The sequence below is a fragment of the Prunus avium genome, chromosome 6 (genome assembly GCF_965620075.1).
Source record: "Prunus avium chromosome 6, drPruAviu1.hap1.1, whole genome shotgun sequence".
NCBI lineage: Eukaryota > Viridiplantae > Streptophyta > Magnoliopsida > Rosales > Rosaceae > Prunus > Prunus avium.
Window position 1 is genome coordinate 1,056,476 of NC_142289.1, and position 17,443 is coordinate 1,073,918.

Consider the following 17,443-nt stretch of genomic DNA (forward strand, 5'->3'; position numbering starts at 1 on the left):
GTGAGCAAAAATGCTCTCTTATCCTTATCTTCTTCTAGCCTCTAAAATAATTAAATAAACATGATCGGACCACGGCAGCCTCCACCTTCGCGGAGAAAGTGACAAGCACGGCATTAAAGTGAATGAAATGCTTAAATGCTGGACCAATTGCTTTTCTTTCTCACGATATGACTTGACGTTCCTTGATGCTGATTTTATAAGCTCAATCTGTAGCCTGTGCGTACGGAACAGTTTTCTCCTCTCAATCTTTTCCTTTTCTTATCTTTTAATTTTTTCTAGTTCCAGGTCCACGTGTTTCAAAAGGAGAAGATAAGTAGACAATCCTCACCTCAGCACAGATAAGGTAAGCCAAGGGGCTTACTATTCACTACAAACTCAGCTGTATAAATTATTCATTTGATACGATCTAAAAGTTTTTTCTTTTCTTTTCCGGAAAGAGACTAATTTGACAAATATTTATTTTTATAAATATATATTAGTACTTTTTATTATTATTTTGTAGTAAAGAAAATTCCACTACATTAAATAAATTGCCTTCTTTATTAAAAGTCACAATGTCTAATCATCCAAATGCTAACATACCAAACCAACATCTAAATTTTCTGTGGAATTTGGTACATATAAATAATGACGCTCTTGAAACTTTGGAAGTTCTTCAATGTAGAATAGATCATGTTAATCTCTGTTGCCCAAACCCAAACTCAAATTTTGCATGCCAAATAAAATCATATTTATCTTCCATCTTCTCAATTTCATATATGTTAAATAGTTTTATGGTGTAGCGGTATTTCTCTATCTAAAATTAGAAAAGATGTATTGAGTTGGAATCCATTTCTCTCAATGATTAAAAAAACATACTATAAACCCCCAAATTGCAATGACAATTATTTACCAAAAGAAATTTTGAATTTATAATTTTATTTTCTTAAAGGGGAAAACTGCTTGCCAAATGAGTCATATCCCAACTTCATAAACAAAAGAAACTTTAATTACTTGTTTATTTGACCCAAAAAAGAAGAAGATGGTCCATGTTTAATTCGACTAACAATTCTCGTTTTATCTCAATTAGTTTTATATTCTAATGAATAGTTAACAATCATTCACTCGCCGATAATATATATTTTTTAAGAAAACATAATAGTAGAAGTTGTTGTATGTGTACAATGGACATTCACTCAGTGTGCTTTGAAGTTTTAACTAGAAAAAATTCGTGGTAATTGTTATTAAAGTTGTTTCAAAATTCGTTTTTAGGAATATAGCCTTTTTTTTGGGTACTAGTTCTTGAAAGTTTTTGGAAAATGATTTTCCCGATTTGGGCTTTCCTCTCCGCACTCACTGAATTGGGCAGTTGTGTCTTTTTACACTAGTGTACCATTTCAAACCGAAACCGAAACCGAAACCCACTCGTACTGAAAACCCCGCAAAGTCCAACTGCACATATAAATTATTGATGAAACAAAACAACGACAGCCGTACAATTCCTCCAATACTCGTTTGAACCGTTTACTGGCGGTGTTACCCACCAACCGAATATTCCTCCCGAGTATTCCATTTGTTTTCTTCTATATAACCCAAACACCAAAACTTACGAGGACCCAAAAAACCTGCAACAACCAAAGAAACCCCAAAAAACCAAAATTCAGAGGCTCTCAGAAGAGAGAGCGAGAGAGAGACACAAACCAAAAACCACACACAACACAACCATCAACCTACAGAGCCCAAAATCCCCCCAAATGTATGACACATTGAAGGACGCCTACCAACTGTTTGAAGAAATCGGCCGCGGCCGATTCGGCACAATCATCCGAGCTTTCTGCCCCAACTCGGCCGAGTTCGTCGCCTGCAAAATCATCGACAAATCGGGCCTCACTGATGCCCAAGACCGCGCCTGCCTCGAGAAAGAGCCCAAGATCATGAGCCTTCTCGCTCCTCACCCCAACATTCTCAAGCTCTTCAACGTCTTCGAAACCGACGACTCTTTGGCCATGGTGCTCGAGCTCTGCGAACCCACTACTCTCTACGACCGGATCATCAAGCGCCCGCTCTCCGAACCCGAAGCCGCCTCCATCATCAAGCAGCTTCTCGAAGCGATTTCGCATTGCCACAGGGTCGGCGTCGTTCACAGGGACCTGAAGCCGGAGAACATTCTGTTCGACTCCAGGAACAATTTGAAGCTCGCTGACTTTGGGTCGGCGGAGTGGGTCAGTGAGGGAGGGTCCATGGAGGGCGTGGTGGGCACGCCATACTATGTTGCGCCGGAGGTGTTGATGGGAAGAGCGTACAATGAGAAGGTCGATGTTTGGAGCGCCGGCGTTATGCTGTACATAATGCTCGGTGGGATTCCGCCGTTTTACGGTGAGTCGGCTTCCGAGATTTTCGAGTCCGTTTTGAGAGGGAATTTGAGATTTCCTCCGAAAGTTTTCCGATCTGTGTCTCCGGCTGCCAAGGATCTGTTGAGGAAGATGATTTGCAGAGACGTTTCCAGGAGATTCTCTGCCGACCAGGCACTTAGTAAGTTTCATCCCCTCTTTCGGTGCAGTTGAAATATCTTCTCACTTTCTATTTGATTTGGGTAAAATATGGTTTTTGGGTATATTTATTTTTGTAGGATCTCACCTGACCTGAAAGACCTAAACTTTCTTTGATTTTGTAGTATCTTTGCACTGTTTTGCCTGTGAAATTTGTTTCCGAAAGTTACTCCTTGCCATGTTCAAAATTAGAAATTGTAGATTTTTCTTTTTAGGAAAGAAATGGAATTGTAGTATCATGTTGATCTTTTTGTCTTCTTCAATTCATGGGTTTTTTTTTATTTTTGTTGTAGTTTTTGATTGATTACTAACAAAGTTGTGTTGTTTTGTTTGTGAAATTCCAGGGCACCCATGGATCTTAAGTGGTGGAGAAGCAAATCCAATAGACTGATCTGACTTGGTTCGAAGATATCATATAAAAGCGCACCAGTCAGAGCCAACCCAAGTACATATAACATATATCCCAAGTTCCCAACCATCTATGTGAATATAAGCGAGCCCACTTTCACTCTCTAAAAGCACAAAAACCCTGATGTAATGGATGGATCCAGAGACACCCCCCCCCCCCCCCCCCCCCTCTTCCAATCAAGAGCTAGAAAAAGAGAAATAGAAGATCAGTCTGAGAGAAGATGCCCCTGCACATGAAGCTCTTGGAAGGGTTTTTCTTTTTTGTTTGTGAGAGAATCTGAGATTGTAGATACATATATATCATGGGGTTTATGAGGATCCTGTCTTTCCCCGCCTTCTCTGGTTTTTTTTTTTTTTTGGTCAGAGAGAGATTAGGAAGTGAGAAAGCAAAACCACTCCCATCCCATAGGCTATGCTACTACTACTACTTTATCATCTACTCTTTTGAGTGTAAAAAGCATGTTTTGTGTACGGAAAATGTGTGTGTTTTGAGTGGGAATCTGAGTTTCTATCTTTTTGTTTGTATGGAGATCGAAATCTGAGTTTCTTTCGTCTCCCTTTTCTGGTGGAATAAAACGTGTCTTTGATGTAGGTATTTTGGTATATGCCTATAAATATCCATGTGCAATGCAAGCAAGTATGCAACTTTTGTTGGTTTATGCCATTACTTTGGGATCAAAATGTCCATAAATTCTGAAGCTAGCCTATATAGCATATGCTTTGAATCATTCTCAAAACCCGCCGTGAAATCAAATCAAAGTCGAACTGGCTTTCCAGTCTCCACCATATTACAACTCTGATTTCATGCCAAGAAATGGGTACATGCAAGGAAAAACTATATTAATATACCCCACTAGCGACGCATATTTTGACTTTTTTTAATGCAGGCCAGGCCAGGGCAACAAATTTTTATAAATGCTATTTAATCAATTCTTTTTTTTATAAATTTTTATAAATACTATTTATTAATTTTTTGACAAAGCAATGTAATACGAGTGGGAGGGAGATTGAACTCTCATGTAAAGAGACGGATACATTGCTTTATAAAACTGACCTAATTAATGTTTGCCAAACCACTCTAGTTAGTTCGACCCGGAAAAAACAAAAAAACAACAAACCACACTCTAGTTAGTAGTTACGAATGTAGATAGTAAAATTGATGAATAGGCGGCTGCGGGGTCCCAGTGTATTATTAGAGGGGAACCAGCAGCATGTGAGCTGTCGAACGTATATTGAATCCACCCACCATCTAGGTATCTAGGTTGCTAGGCATCTACATCTGGACTGGGACTGGACTGGATGGGATGGGAAGACTAAGAGATTTGATAAAAAAAATTAAAATGATTAATAATGCGAATCCCAACAATTAGTGTCACTGCAGATGAACCTTGGATTACGGGTGGCGCAACCTCAATAATTTAGAAACTAGGAGAAAGACCGTAGTTTCAGGTAAATTAAGTTGGAATTACGAGGAAGACACTGAGAAAAATACATACACAACACATGATCAGTAAAGGTCCATATCGACAACGTAATTGCAAATATTTTAATTTGGTGTTACCTCGACATATGGACAGTCAACGGTTTGCCATGTGGTTCAACTTTTTGGACTGTGATAAGTTGAGTTGGATATCTCCTTGTTTAAGCTTGGTGTAGGTACCACCACCACTTTTTCTCTGTTTTCGTTTTCTTATTTATTTCACATAAAATATAATAATTTTTATTTAAAATATAATAATAAATTGCAGTGATAATTGTATTCCAATATTAATGGATCACGGAAAGAAAAGAAAAAGGTCCATAAATTTGCAATATATTTTTGTAGTTGCTAAAAAATAATTTGAAGAGAGCGCTGGTGGTAAAAGGCTTATATTTTTTTGGGAGCTCAATCGTGTTATTGTCTATGGATGGTTTTGCTTTTCGTACAAGGTAAAGAAAAGTTAGTCATAAAAAATTCCAATCGTTTGCACAAATGAATGGTCATCCCTTACGTATCAACTGGTTGTTGTTGCGTTGCGTGGGAGACCAATTATGTCTTTGATGTGCGTGCGAGTTGGTGACATATGCATATACATATACATATATATATATATATATATATGTTTTTTCTTTTTTGAGAAGCACATAAATCCAACTAAGTTCTGTAGCAGCACCGCCCCACGCTCGGTCCCTTCCAATATATATATATATATATATAACATTTAGAGATCGAAATGAAAATGAAAGTCAAATATACGACCGATTATTGAACATTAATTTGTCTAACGCTTTGTTTGGTTTGAATTGATTTTTCAAACTACTCCAATTTGACTCGACGGGAGGAAACTTGCTTTCAAAGCTTCGCTTAACATTCATTTACTACAACATTAACTTGGGCAGTGGACTGAATTAAACTATCGTAATCAATTATTCATTATTCAACTCAACTCTGTTTAATACTTTTATTTTTTATATTTTTAAAAAAAACCTATTTGTATTATAAATATATAAAAAAAAGGATCTAGAAAGATAGAATATACCGCACATTTTGAGCACTGCTTATTCTACAAGGTAGGTCATGTGAAGTTTTATTGAGTTTGGAGTATGCAAAAGCATCTTTTCTATAAGGCCGCCCATGTTTCCATGTTTCCATGGTTTCCATGGTTTCCATGGTCCATGCCTTTGATTCATTCTATTCTAGTATAATATAACCAGTCATGTGCTTTGATTCATGCTTTCTCTGACTTGGCTTCTTTTTATTAATTTGTGTGTATATAATATATATATATATAATATATAACAGCAAGGAAAACAAACGGCAGTACTGATTATAAAATATTTCAGTTGGGTGACTGGGCCACTTTGGCCGGGTCGAATGAATGCATCAACTTTGAAAATGGGCTCACACGTGTTAGCACGTGATGTGAATTGGTTTGGGTTACCCGACCAAATACAAATGATATGTACTACTGCAGATCAATACGTACGCTGGAGCTCCAGATTTCTATGTGGCCCGTCCGTGATTAACTCTGATAAGTAATGCTATGTCCTTATCATCATCTGGGGGACCACTAACACTGTTTAGTCTATTATTTGCACTTGCAACTTGGGACTCTACCGTCCCATTTGCCTATCTTCTCCCTTCTCCCATCCCATGTGCCTGCATCTGGATCATGCTACTTACTATGCAATTAGGTAAATAGGTAAATGTTTATTTGTCTTAAATCTATATTTTAATTTTTCAAGCGTCTATAAATTATAAATTTTAGAAAACACAGTGATTAATTTGGTTATATTTTTTATTATCAGTGATCTTATTATACAAGTACAAATATAACAAGAGAACACAATATAATTAAATTAAGTAGCAATTTGATCTTATTATACAAGTACAAATATAACAAGAGAAATTTAATTAATATCGTAAAAAGGGTGGACGTATCCTACACCTAGCACGTGTTCCAACGACCTAGCACACCAATTGTGGTATTATATATGCTGATTGAATTTAATTATAACTTGTTTTTTTATTTTTTAAATAAACATCATTATCAGACGAAAGCTTCATTATTGCACACACATTCTTTTTTCTTTTTGTTGGAATGCACATCCATCCATCGTTAATTTAAACTGCTTACTCTGCACTGCAGTCTCCATATATGATATAATATTTATGATTCTTCAGAGAGAGAGAGAGAGAGAGAGAGAGTTTATGCTTGCTAATCTGTTTGTTTCAGATTGATAATGGTTCTTGGCTGGGCAGGTGAATGACCAGGGAAATCAAAGATTTAATTGAAGCCTTAGCCCACCAACACCAAGAATATAATCCATAGCTAGCAGAGTAGGCACTGCTAGTGGTGAAAGCCTAAAGTAATTGTAATTTGTAACTGAGTCACTCAAATTCAATCAGAGTTAAGAGTCTGATCATCTGATGTATGTTTAACTAAATTGAAAAACGATCCATCTTAATGTAACATGGTCACCACCAAGTGTAATTGGCTTTTAACTCCAGATATCACCACCATAAACCTGGATCTGACACTTCTACTTGTATTCTTAATACAAGGGTTATACCACGCTTAGCAGCTCTTACCAGTACTGTGCTGCCCATAGATATCATATAGATGGGAGGTAGGCGAAGGTACCTTGCTTCTCTTCTCCTAGGCTACTGCACATGTTATTCGCAAAGAAAAGGCAGCAAGCGATTCTTTGCTTAGTACAGCTAATGACCGCCCCACGACGACTGCTTCTTGTTTCCGCCCAGCCGCATCTTTTGATTTGATTATCATTTTGAATCCTAGACTAAAGAAGAAGCTCCTGAATCAGCAGCAGGAGAACCATACTAACCTGACGCCGGTTACTTTCTGGGTCAATTTTATAATAAAGCGAGGCTCCCCCTTACTCCCTATTCTCTCTTAAAGCTTTATAAAGCTCTAAGAGAAAGGGGTGGTTAAGAACTATTGATACAGGTGGGAGGCTCACCCCCGTGACTGATGCTAGTATAACTCTTAATTCGATCACAAGACCTCGGCCCTCAAGTGTAGTGTGAAAGTTCTTAACCACCAGGCCAACAAAAATTTAAGGATAAAGCACGGCAACATAACATGCATGAGAATATCTTTTGTTAACAAAACGACTTGAAAATTTCTTTCCAACTCTATTTTGCTGTCCCTGAATTTCATTATAGGCAGGCACCGACTGTTCTGACCTTTTCTTTGGTCTCGGTGAGATTAATAATTCATAGCAGCAAAAGTAGCAGCCATTAGTGTACAAGGAGGAAGGGAAGGAGATGCAGCCCTCTACCTCCAAACCCAACTTTATATCATTCTGCATTAGTTTCTAACGATTTTTCCTTCCAAATTTTACAATTTAAACAGATTACAATGAAAATAAATTGGACCTCATGTTTCGCAGTGGAGACCTGGACATGGTCATGATACAAACTGGGCATGGCACCTCCCATATCTGCCAAATCCAACATCTTACCTCTGCATCAAGGACTGCAAGCAAAAAGAAAAAACACATTTGCAATCAAAACATGTACATGTATCCTTAAAGTTCAATCTAGTCAAATCGAAAATGTATTGAATGAAATGCATTAAGAATGGCCCAAAAAGGTAGCTTGCGAAAGCACTTCGTTCAAATCCAAGTTGCATCATGAAACATAATACAGATTCATGTTATACCTGTCTCTGGCCAAGGTAAATGAAAGAGAAAAAGAATTAAGGAACCTATACTTTTGAATTTCTAGCTGGAATAATTAGCTTATACTTGTTCTGCCAGATTCACCCAAGGAAACCACAAGAAATATTCTCACTGGTTGAAGCCTGCAGGTAATGATTTCTGTGATTGCAGGTATACACCATCTCTATCTGGAAAAGCAATATCTAACTGGAGGAAAATGACATATTAAAGCTAATATTTTCTCTAAACTCACAATATTATGCATGGAGAAAATCCTTATCCATGTTTAGGGAATGAATCTGAAGAACCCAATCAGATTGTAATCCCTTCTTTTTTTTTTCACATAAAAGATAAATTTCCTCTTTCGAACACCAATAGATGTTTCATGGCACAAAACTCTGCAAAGGAAAACATCTGCTTATCAGAGAAGTTTCATTATATTGGAATAATGTCCAATTAACTTCATAAATTCCAGGACAACCAGAGTGATGGTTCTATATAAACTGATGTAGGTGAAACAGGGGTGATCCACCAGGTAATTTCTTTAAACGTCGTAAACACTAGACCAATCAAAACTATAGGAAACCAATTACAATAGCATAAAATTCCTAGGAACAAGATGAGAACTTTAATTTTTCTAAATATTTTTATCAAACCAAATGAATGGATCCAAAAGAACAAACATTAAGGTCAAAGCATTTGCTTACATGTTATCCAAGAAACGTGAAAGGACAAATGCACTTCTTATGCACATTATATTTTTCTTCGTTATACTCTCTAATAAATCTAACACTAGCATAGCGAATTCTCTTTTCCTTTTGCAAAATCAGAATAAAAAAGCAAGCACAGAACTGGCATGTTGCAAGCTAAAGCCATAAGACACCAATATGATGTGACAGGAACAAACTAGTGGCAAATTAATATTTAATCTGTAAATGTCTAACATGCCATCTAAAGCTTCCTTCACAAAACACAATTTCATTTCTCTTGAGTAAAATGCTTCATTTACCTTGATTCCTGTTACAGAGTTCCCAGGCTTAGCTGCAGTTGTGCTCCCAAAAGCATTAACTCCAGTCGAAGTATTTCCAGGCTTAGCTGTAGTCATGCTCCCAAAGTTGAATTTTGACTTTTTATCTGCAGGTTTTAATATTTGGAAAGAGCACATTAATGTCTCATCCACGCTCATCATGGCACCGGCATTATCAAATTCCCCACAATAATTAGGTGCTGAAAATATTGTCACAAGTTGTCGGTTGGCAAATAACTCATACCCATCCTCAACAACCTGTCATCGGTAAAAGGAAAACATAACTAATTATGTTTAAGCACTGAAATCAAGTAAAATTCCATATCCTCAATAGTTGGTGCAAGACTGTAAAGAAAGAAGCAACATTCGCCAATACCACTACACCAGCAGTGGAGGTCTGGGAGTGTCAGGGGCTTCATGCTTATACCAAAGAGATGTAAATTGCTCTGAATTTATTTATATAAAAAAAAACAAAAACAAAAACAAAAACAAAAAAATTAGAACTACACTAAACCCCCAATATCACCATATAAATTCTGATAGGAGAGGTATTTGGCTCCCACAGGTATATTCCCTACAGTCCTGCAAGTGTAAAGAGGATATGAACTGAAACCAAAAAAATTCAAGCAATAAAACCTGGTGAGCACGACAAACGAGATCCAAATCATGCTTCTGAAGAAACTCCGTCACTGTGTCAGGACCGAATGTATATGAAACTCCCCGGTCATTCCCTCCCCAACCTTGAACATCTTTACTGGGATCAGACCAGAGAAGATCACAGAGTAAACCTGCGTCTGGTACATCAGTTGGCCGCTGTAAATTTCTGATTTGATCTAAATTCTGCAGATCAGGAGAAAGACCCCCATGCATGCAGAGGATCTTTTCATCAATCAGAGCTGCCACAGGTAGGCAGTTAAAACATTCTGTGAACGTCTTCCATAACCTCACATTGAATCTTCTCTTACACTCATCATAGAATCCGTATATACGGTTTATAGAAGCACATTCATGGTTTCCCCTCAAGAGGAAAAAGTTCTCAGGATATTTTATTTTATATGCAAGGAGAAGACATATTGTTTCTAAACTTTGCTTTCCACGATCCACATAATCCCCTAAGAATAAGTAATTGGCATTAGGAGGTAATCCACCGTACTCAAAAAGCCTTAAAAGGTCAGAGTACTGACCGTGTATGTCACCTGAAAACCATAAACAGTTCATTTTTAAGAATCCATGACATTAATAAACCTTTGAAAATTAATGTCATTTATATGAAAACGCAGATAAGTAATTAAAATATCAAGATAAGCATCCGAATGATTAACTTAGAAATCAGACTGAAATTTTCTAAATTATTTGGTCTCTTCAACTTTCCAAAGAGATCATGCACCTGCTCTCTATTTTATATCATTAAAATAGCATAGCAGAGCTATTATTCAGATTAGGTTTTTATTACTATTTAGAGAACCCATAAACCCTAAGTTCCCCCCGTATCAACATCTTAAGCAACACCCTCTAATATCTGAAAGATTAAAAAGAATGACCTTTTATCTAAAAACATATCTATACTATACCATAAAGCAAACGCCTGCAGTCAAGCTCAATAGTTCCTCTGATAACTTCTATCTACAATATCGTTTGTCAAACAAGGTCATGCTCAAAATCAGTAACCAGATGACTTTAACCACACAAATGATAATCTTGATGTATATCAAAGTACCAACATTGGCTTAATAATTTATTAACATAAATTCCTGAATGAAGCTCTTAATTATTTTGTATAGGCATCTAAATGAAGTAATTCTACCATGGGTTATTCCACAAGAACAAACATGAGGCTCGGAATAAACCAACTAAAAATGCCCCCATTTACAGCTATCCACAACCAACACAACCGAGTGAGCCCACATAAGAACACAGAAAATGGGTTCACATGAAATATTTGAAATACCGATGACCTAGTCAAATCAAAGAAACGGGTTTTCCAATTAATCGCAAATAATTCAAAGTTCAATCAAGTGAAACAAACCCACTATGAAAGACTGAAATAAAACGGAGGAAAGAAAAGGAAGGATTTTGGCAAAGGAAAAATACCACAAATCTTTATGGGTGCTTCAAGCTCTAACAAATTAGGCTGTTGCAAGAAAATTTCTTTAGAGGCCAAACAAAGTTGCCGGATCTCGGACTCAGATAGCTGGACCTGCTTTCCGGGTCGGCCTCGGACTTCCAGAAGACGATTGATTATGTCGTCCAGAACTGATTGGTCCATTTTCTAGGTGCGGTCAATGACTGAAAAGTCAACGGCTCTATTGAATATAATTGAAAGAGTGAAACATGAAGAGAGAAGAAGCAGAAGGAGAGGAAGAGAGGGAGTGAAAGAAAAGCATGAGCCTTGGTGGGGAATGGTGGGTTGGGTTCTGGCTGTCGTTTTCTGTAGAAAAGGGTGTCGTTTCAGCGTTGGAGAGTGGTGTTTGAGACTTTCTTCTGTTTTTAGGAGTTGGAAGGGAAAAAGTGGGAAATGCCTTTTGAGTTTGAGCAGAGGGAGGAGAACAAATGGGAAAATGGGTGACCCTCATTTTCTTTTTTCCTTTCGTTTTCTTGTCTACAGAAGAGTGAACAGTATAAGATTCTTTTTTTGTTTTTCTTTTCTTCTTTTTCTGCTACAAGATGAAAGTGTTCTTTTCAGTGTTGGGTGGGAATTTAGTACAAACTTTGCTGTAAAGGAAATACCTTCCTTGAGTTGAGAGTTAATAGATATATTAACTTGGTTTTTGTTGACATTTGATTCAAACATAAAAGGCATATATATATATATATATATATATATATACTGTCCTTGTTCAGATTTACTTGCCAAATACATCAAAACCAGATTTTTTAAAAAAGTGTCTAGTATATGTAATTATGATCGTAATCCCTTTGATGACTGGAAAAACCTCAAATCCTACTACAAATGTAATGTGTCCCCCCCTTCTAAATACTAGATAGGTAGGTTCCTATAAAAATGACCCAAAAAATAAGGTCTGATAGGTTCCTATAAAAAGAAAAGAATACTATCGGCGAGGAAGGGAGTTCTGAATTAATTTACACTTGCTTGGTAGCATTCATTAATATAGGAAGCAGGCTTGGCCTTGGCAACTAACACTTTAAGCTTTGGGCCTTCTCATGGGTTTCCTTTTACTTGGTAATAAAGCTTTTTTATTTCTCCGCTCATTTTCTTATGGTTCAAATTTTCAAATAGCATTACTCAGTAATTAACTTTATAAAAACATGACAAAACCTCAACCACATTAGTCAGTGCAATTAACACTTTAAGCTTCTTCTACAATAATAATATAACCCTAAATAAATCCTCACTTGAAAGCATCAAGATTCTAGATAACTCCAAAATCCTCGAGATTCTTCACAAATGCAAATCCTCAAGATTCTTCCTCACTTGGAAACTCATGAACTTTGAAATCCCATTCACACGAGACGCAGGATCCACCTTATGAACAATGCAATCTACCACGATCCTCCTGATTAGCTTAAATCCCAATGGTGAACCCATAACAGCAATGTTGTCTTCCTGATAGTTACAGACAAATTAAATTCATAATTCTGGAGGTGGGATGGGAGGAGCAGAAGAGAAAAATAGACAAAGAATAAAATACAATTGAACGATCAAAGTCACAACGAGGAACTGTAACACTTACACGAAAAAACACCTTGCAGGCCGTCAGTCCTCCAAGTATCTACATCCCAATTATATTTATTTTCAAAGTTTAGACAAACGACAAATAGAAAGAATTAAACACGCACCTACCTAATCAAGTCACATATTAGTAAAGCATGATGTATAATAATACTTTTATGCACCTACATTTAAGGGACGCATGAGGAGTTTCACCCGCTCCGTACATTGATCCTGCACACAATAAAAAAATAAAAAGAGGTTGAAAACTGAAGTTATATTTCCAGCATCACAATCACAGATAGGTGTGAGCCATTGGGTGCTCTGGTCTGGTCATCATCATCATCACCTTTCTCACATCAAAGAAAAGCTCTAACCGCCATGTTAGAGTACAATACAGATGAAATTAAAGGTCCCGGATCACAACTACATGTAATGAATGCTTCAAACAACATTTATAAATGATAACACTTAATAAATCAGATTTGTTTTAAGAAAACTTGACAAACAGCTGCAACCGAAAAAGAAAAGAAAACGGGGAAAGCAATATAAGCAATACCCACCAGCGTGATACCATATTTAGAGCGAAGCCCACCACCTAGCCCAATCTTGATGATGTCCCATTGTATATCACTCAGTACTCTAATTGCCTGAAATCAAAACGATGGTGCAACCAATATAAATAGCATGCTATTGCCTTCAAAGAGACGAGAGTCGCATTGAAACTGCAAAAATAAATACCTTACTGCCTTAGCAGCAGCTTACTTCATTCAAACCACAGTATAGCTCATAGGATGCAGATGAGAAAGAATAACAAAGGACTACCATTTGTACCTGATGTACAGGAATATGTATTGACAAGAGTTCAACAAGTTGCTTGGCCTTGACAATAATATCTGGGTCAGTAGTCCTGGTTGTTTTGATTGTTATGTAATGAAAAACCTGACCATCATTAAAAAGTACAATAAGTACTAGTGTTGATTTGAATTGACCACCGATCAATCAAGAATAGATTTCACAAATATCAATATTTCTCAAAAACAACATTTATCATCATGACATACCAAATTCAATATGCATGAAATATCATACTCTTCTAAAGCAGATTTCACCATCGGCCAAGCTTCTTGCAAATATGTTCCTGCACGAAAAGATGAAACGACTCATAGGTAAGAAAGAATTCGTTCTTTTAAATAACTACACCATTCACTATTAAGGTGGTACCCTCAGGCTAAGCACTTAATTTCATACTAGTTGCTTTCACCCATCACCCCATCTGAGTGTGCTAATCACACCAACAAACAAGTACAGTTATGTCAGATATCAGTGACAAAAACCCATTTCAGAGAAGAAGAGTTTATCATGAGCATAAGTTCCAGCCCACAATCCCACCCCAGGGACCAAACCATCCCCCATCCCAGCCCTTAGACCACTCTCCTCATCCCAGCCCTTCCCTCCTCCATTCAACACTCAAGACAAAATCTCTGCCCCTCTTTTCTTTTGTATTTCTTCCATTTTTTTTATTTATAAATCTTGATTCTTCTATCTTTCTTCCAAACCAACACTACCCAAAGGTCTTCTATCTTACTTGCATTACCCACACGAGACGTTTATTTAGATTCTCCCTTGTAAACAAAAAACAAGGGAGATTATCTTCCAAAGCCTGATTTCACACAAAATCTCATAATCATAACTCAAAAATTCAACAATTTCCTTTTCTTTTTCCCCAAGTGACTGAGCAGACTAACAAAAAAAAGATGAATAAAAGCAAGAGAGGAGGGGTACCATAGCATTCAGGGAAGTAGCTAGAAAATGTGATCCCTTCAGGCTTTCCATCTTCGTTCAGAGGAGGCTCAAACATCCTCTTACGCACCATGTCGAGTATGTCTGAATCCTGGCCCCACCGGACCAGCCGCAAATCCGTTTCTGCACGAAACAATGCAAAGGCTCATTGGTAAGAACATATTTATTCTTCTAAACAATTAAAGTATTATTAGTCATTATAAAAAAATTAAAAAAAATTAAAAAATAAATCAAGAACGGTTTAAGTAATAATGGAATTTTTTCTTTCCTTTTTGAAAAAGAAAAGCCTAAAATGAAATAGTTTAATTTCACTTGTAAGTTGTATGGAGGTACCCTCATAGTAAGTCATTAATTTCATATTGTAGTCAACTCTAAAGAATTTGAAATAGTTAAGTAATTTTATTTCTATTTCAAACATGTTGTTTTCATTTCTCAGTTTGGTGGTCTTCTTCTGTTCACCTTCTCTCATCTGGGTCATTCAACATTCTTCTCATATCTGGAGATAGGCTTCTAGTGAAGATGGTCAAAAGACCTCTCCTTTTCTTTTATGGTCTTTCTCTATCAATCTAATTACCACGTACGTAGAAGTCCAAAATGAGAAGCAAAGTACTGGAGAAGTAACATCATTTAGATTCTTATTAGGATTTGATTTGAATATGAAGTTAGGAATATTTATCAAGTGAAGTTTCTAATTTCAGACTCGACATAGACATTGAGCTTTGGCTGCATATACAAAAATAAAAACTTTCCATTATGGACCACCTATGTTTTATTTTCTGGATTGCTATGAATATGATCATAATGGGATATTCATATTAAGCGAGGTTGGCCTTCGGAATGAGCTTTACCATATTATTACTAGTATATTAATTCTTCTGGTCCCATCAACTCCTATTCGATTCGATTCGATTGGAGTCAAACGAATTAAACAAAGAGTGACTTCACCCAAAATCTTAGAATCATAAACTAAACCGTAAAAAAGGACTAGAGAGAAAGGTATGTACCGAAGCCTTTAGGGCAGCGACTGAGGAACGAGGTGGGGTCAGGCATGACATCTTCGTACAGTGAAGGGCCAAACATCTTCTTGAATATTTGGAGGATTTCTGGATTCTCGTACCACTTCAATTTCTGCTTTGGCGTATCAGCGACGCCGTTGTTCACGTTGTCGATATCCATCATTGATATGGCTTTTACAACCCTATGCAAACACAGAATTAAAATTAAATGAGATATATATAACGAGTATGTCTGTATGGATCCTAGTTCTCAGTGGAGGGGAAAATTAACCTCTTCTTCACCATCTGGAGGACTTCTGGATCCTCGTACCACTTCACAAAAAGCTCAGCGTAACCTTCCTTGTCGGTCTCAATGATCATGTTCACGTCCATGGTCGCTCGGGCTGTCGTCAGAGAGACGAGAAGAGATGACTCAAAAGAGATTTTGGGGTGGATTTTAAATAGAGACAGGTAACAGGTTCCTATAATAGCGTGAATTCAACTAATGAGGAATTCTAGAGGAGGCGGGATTCATGTAGAACTAATTCATTAATAAATCATTTTTTAATTTAATAATTTCTTTAAATAGGTGCATTTTAATAATTAAATTAATTTCAATTTCAATTCATGATAATTTAATAAACAATTTTATCAATACCATTCTTATCTAGATTCTACCTAGTTTAATAAACAGTTTAATTGAATTCTAAATTTTCCTCCATTCAATTTCTCTTAATTCCGATTACAGATTAATAAACATACCATAAAAGGAATATTGAACTGGTTAAACCCAAAAAATAAGCATACCTACAAAAACAACCCCTACGTGTGATTTTCCCACTTTAGTCTTGTCTGCTGTCGCCTCAAACATGAAAAAAGAAGGCTTTCCCTTCTGAAGAATCAAAGAAACAGAGATGAGAAGAGGGCATTCTTCTGGGAATTACAGAAACCCATGTTTGACTATGCACCAGCCATGGGCTTCTTTGCTGGTTTATGGTATCAAGCGCATCGAAGGCCGGACATGGCCCTCTCCTATTAGAGGTTTGAACCTTAAAACCTCTGAATTCAGTTCAAACTTTCAATACCCGATTGGTTTTAGTCTCATCTTCTTTGCCGTGGAAGTATTAAGCTTTGAACTTTTGAGAATGTGGTCTATTTGCTAGCTGGGAAAGAGTGGAAAAGGAGAGGGTGAGAATATTGAGTGTTAGAAGTATTTTATATATTGGGAACTGAACAAGTAGAAAACTATAAGTAAGCTGCGAATTTTTTAGTTTGTAAGCATATGATTTTGAGCAAAAGATTGGATTTTTTGGTTAACTCGCTGAATTGTCCGCTGAACGTCTAAACTACTTAGTGGGATCTCAATCTTCTCTTTTTATTCTTTAAAAGGAAAAGGTTTAATGTAGGATTATCAAGCATTACTGTTGTTAAATTGGTTCTTTGCTCTTCAATTTTGATCTCTTTTTTTTTTTTTTTGGGTACTCTTTTTATTATCAAGCATGTACGTAGGATTTAGATTCTTATTAGGATTTGAATATGAAAGCACAATGTGTTTCTGAGTTTTACAGTCTGATTGTTAAATAAGATTCTAAGTTATGAATATTTATCAAGTGAAGTTTCTAATTTCAGGGTCTACATTGACATTGAGGGGAATCAGTGTGAATGTGAAAGTATATCCGTGAACTAAATGATTCAGTCACATTTCAAACTTTGGCTGCATATACAGAAATAAAAACTTTCCATTATGGACCACCTATGTTTTATGGATTGCTATGAATATGATCATAATGGGATATTCATATTAAGCGAGGTTGGCCTTCGGAATGAGCTTTACCATATTATTACTAGT

The 17,443-nt window shown here is 36.6% G+C and overlaps 3 protein-coding genes across 5 annotated transcripts; 1 reads left to right on the top strand and 2 right to left on the bottom strand.

Annotated features, from left to right (window-relative positions):
- The first annotated feature begins 1,567 nt into the window (after positions 1 to 1,567).
- On the top strand, positions 1,568 to 3,527 carry LOC110754324 (phosphoenolpyruvate carboxylase kinase 1). Its single transcript, XM_021955383.2, has 2 exons — positions 1,568 to 2,511; positions 2,873 to 3,527. Exons 1-2 carry the CDS (start codon positions 1,734 to 1,736, stop codon positions 2,917 to 2,919), a joined length of 825 nt encoding a protein of 274 aa, XP_021811075.1. The 5' UTR covers positions 1,568 to 1,733; the 3' UTR covers positions 2,920 to 3,527.
- A 4,007-nt stretch (positions 3,528 to 7,534) lies between these two features.
- Positions 7,535 to 11,686, bottom strand: LOC110754323 (serine/threonine-protein phosphatase PP1 isozyme 1). 2 transcript variants are annotated; one of them, XM_021955382.2, is made up of 4 exons: positions 11,218 to 11,684; positions 9,763 to 10,322; positions 9,109 to 9,384; positions 7,535 to 7,915 (listed from the first exon to the last, which is right to left on the bottom strand). In XM_021955382.2, exons 1-4 carry the CDS (start codon positions 11,390 to 11,392, stop codon positions 7,898 to 7,900), a joined length of 1,029 nt encoding a protein of 342 aa, XP_021811074.1. In that variant the 5' UTR covers positions 11,393 to 11,684; the 3' UTR covers positions 7,535 to 7,897. The 2 variants fall into 2 exon arrangements, with proteins under 2 accessions (XP_021811074.1, XP_088111311.1); XM_088255185.1 differs by lacking the exon at positions 7,535 to 7,915 and adding an exon at positions 7,941 to 8,497 and having other exon boundaries at positions 11,218 to 11,686.
- A 681-nt stretch (positions 11,687 to 12,367) lies between these two features.
- Positions 12,368 to 16,762, bottom strand: LOC110754360 (uncharacterized). 2 transcript variants are annotated; one of them, XM_088255183.1, is made up of 10 exons: positions 16,402 to 16,762; positions 15,887 to 15,998; positions 15,604 to 15,797; positions 14,582 to 14,722; positions 13,861 to 13,937; positions 13,631 to 13,738; positions 13,360 to 13,446; positions 12,986 to 13,030; positions 12,819 to 12,857; positions 12,368 to 12,691 (listed from the first exon to the last, which is right to left on the bottom strand). In XM_088255183.1, the coding sequence occupies exons 1-10, from the start codon at positions 16,463 to 16,465 to the stop codon at positions 12,527 to 12,529; spliced, it is 1,032 nt and encodes a 343-aa protein (XP_088111309.1). In that variant the 5' UTR covers positions 16,466 to 16,762; the 3' UTR covers positions 12,368 to 12,526. The 2 variants fall into 2 exon arrangements, with proteins under 2 accessions (XP_088111309.1, XP_088111310.1); XM_088255184.1 differs by lacking the exon at positions 16,402 to 16,762 and having other exon boundaries at positions 15,887 to 16,081.
- Positions 16,763 to 17,443: the final 681 nt, after the last annotated feature.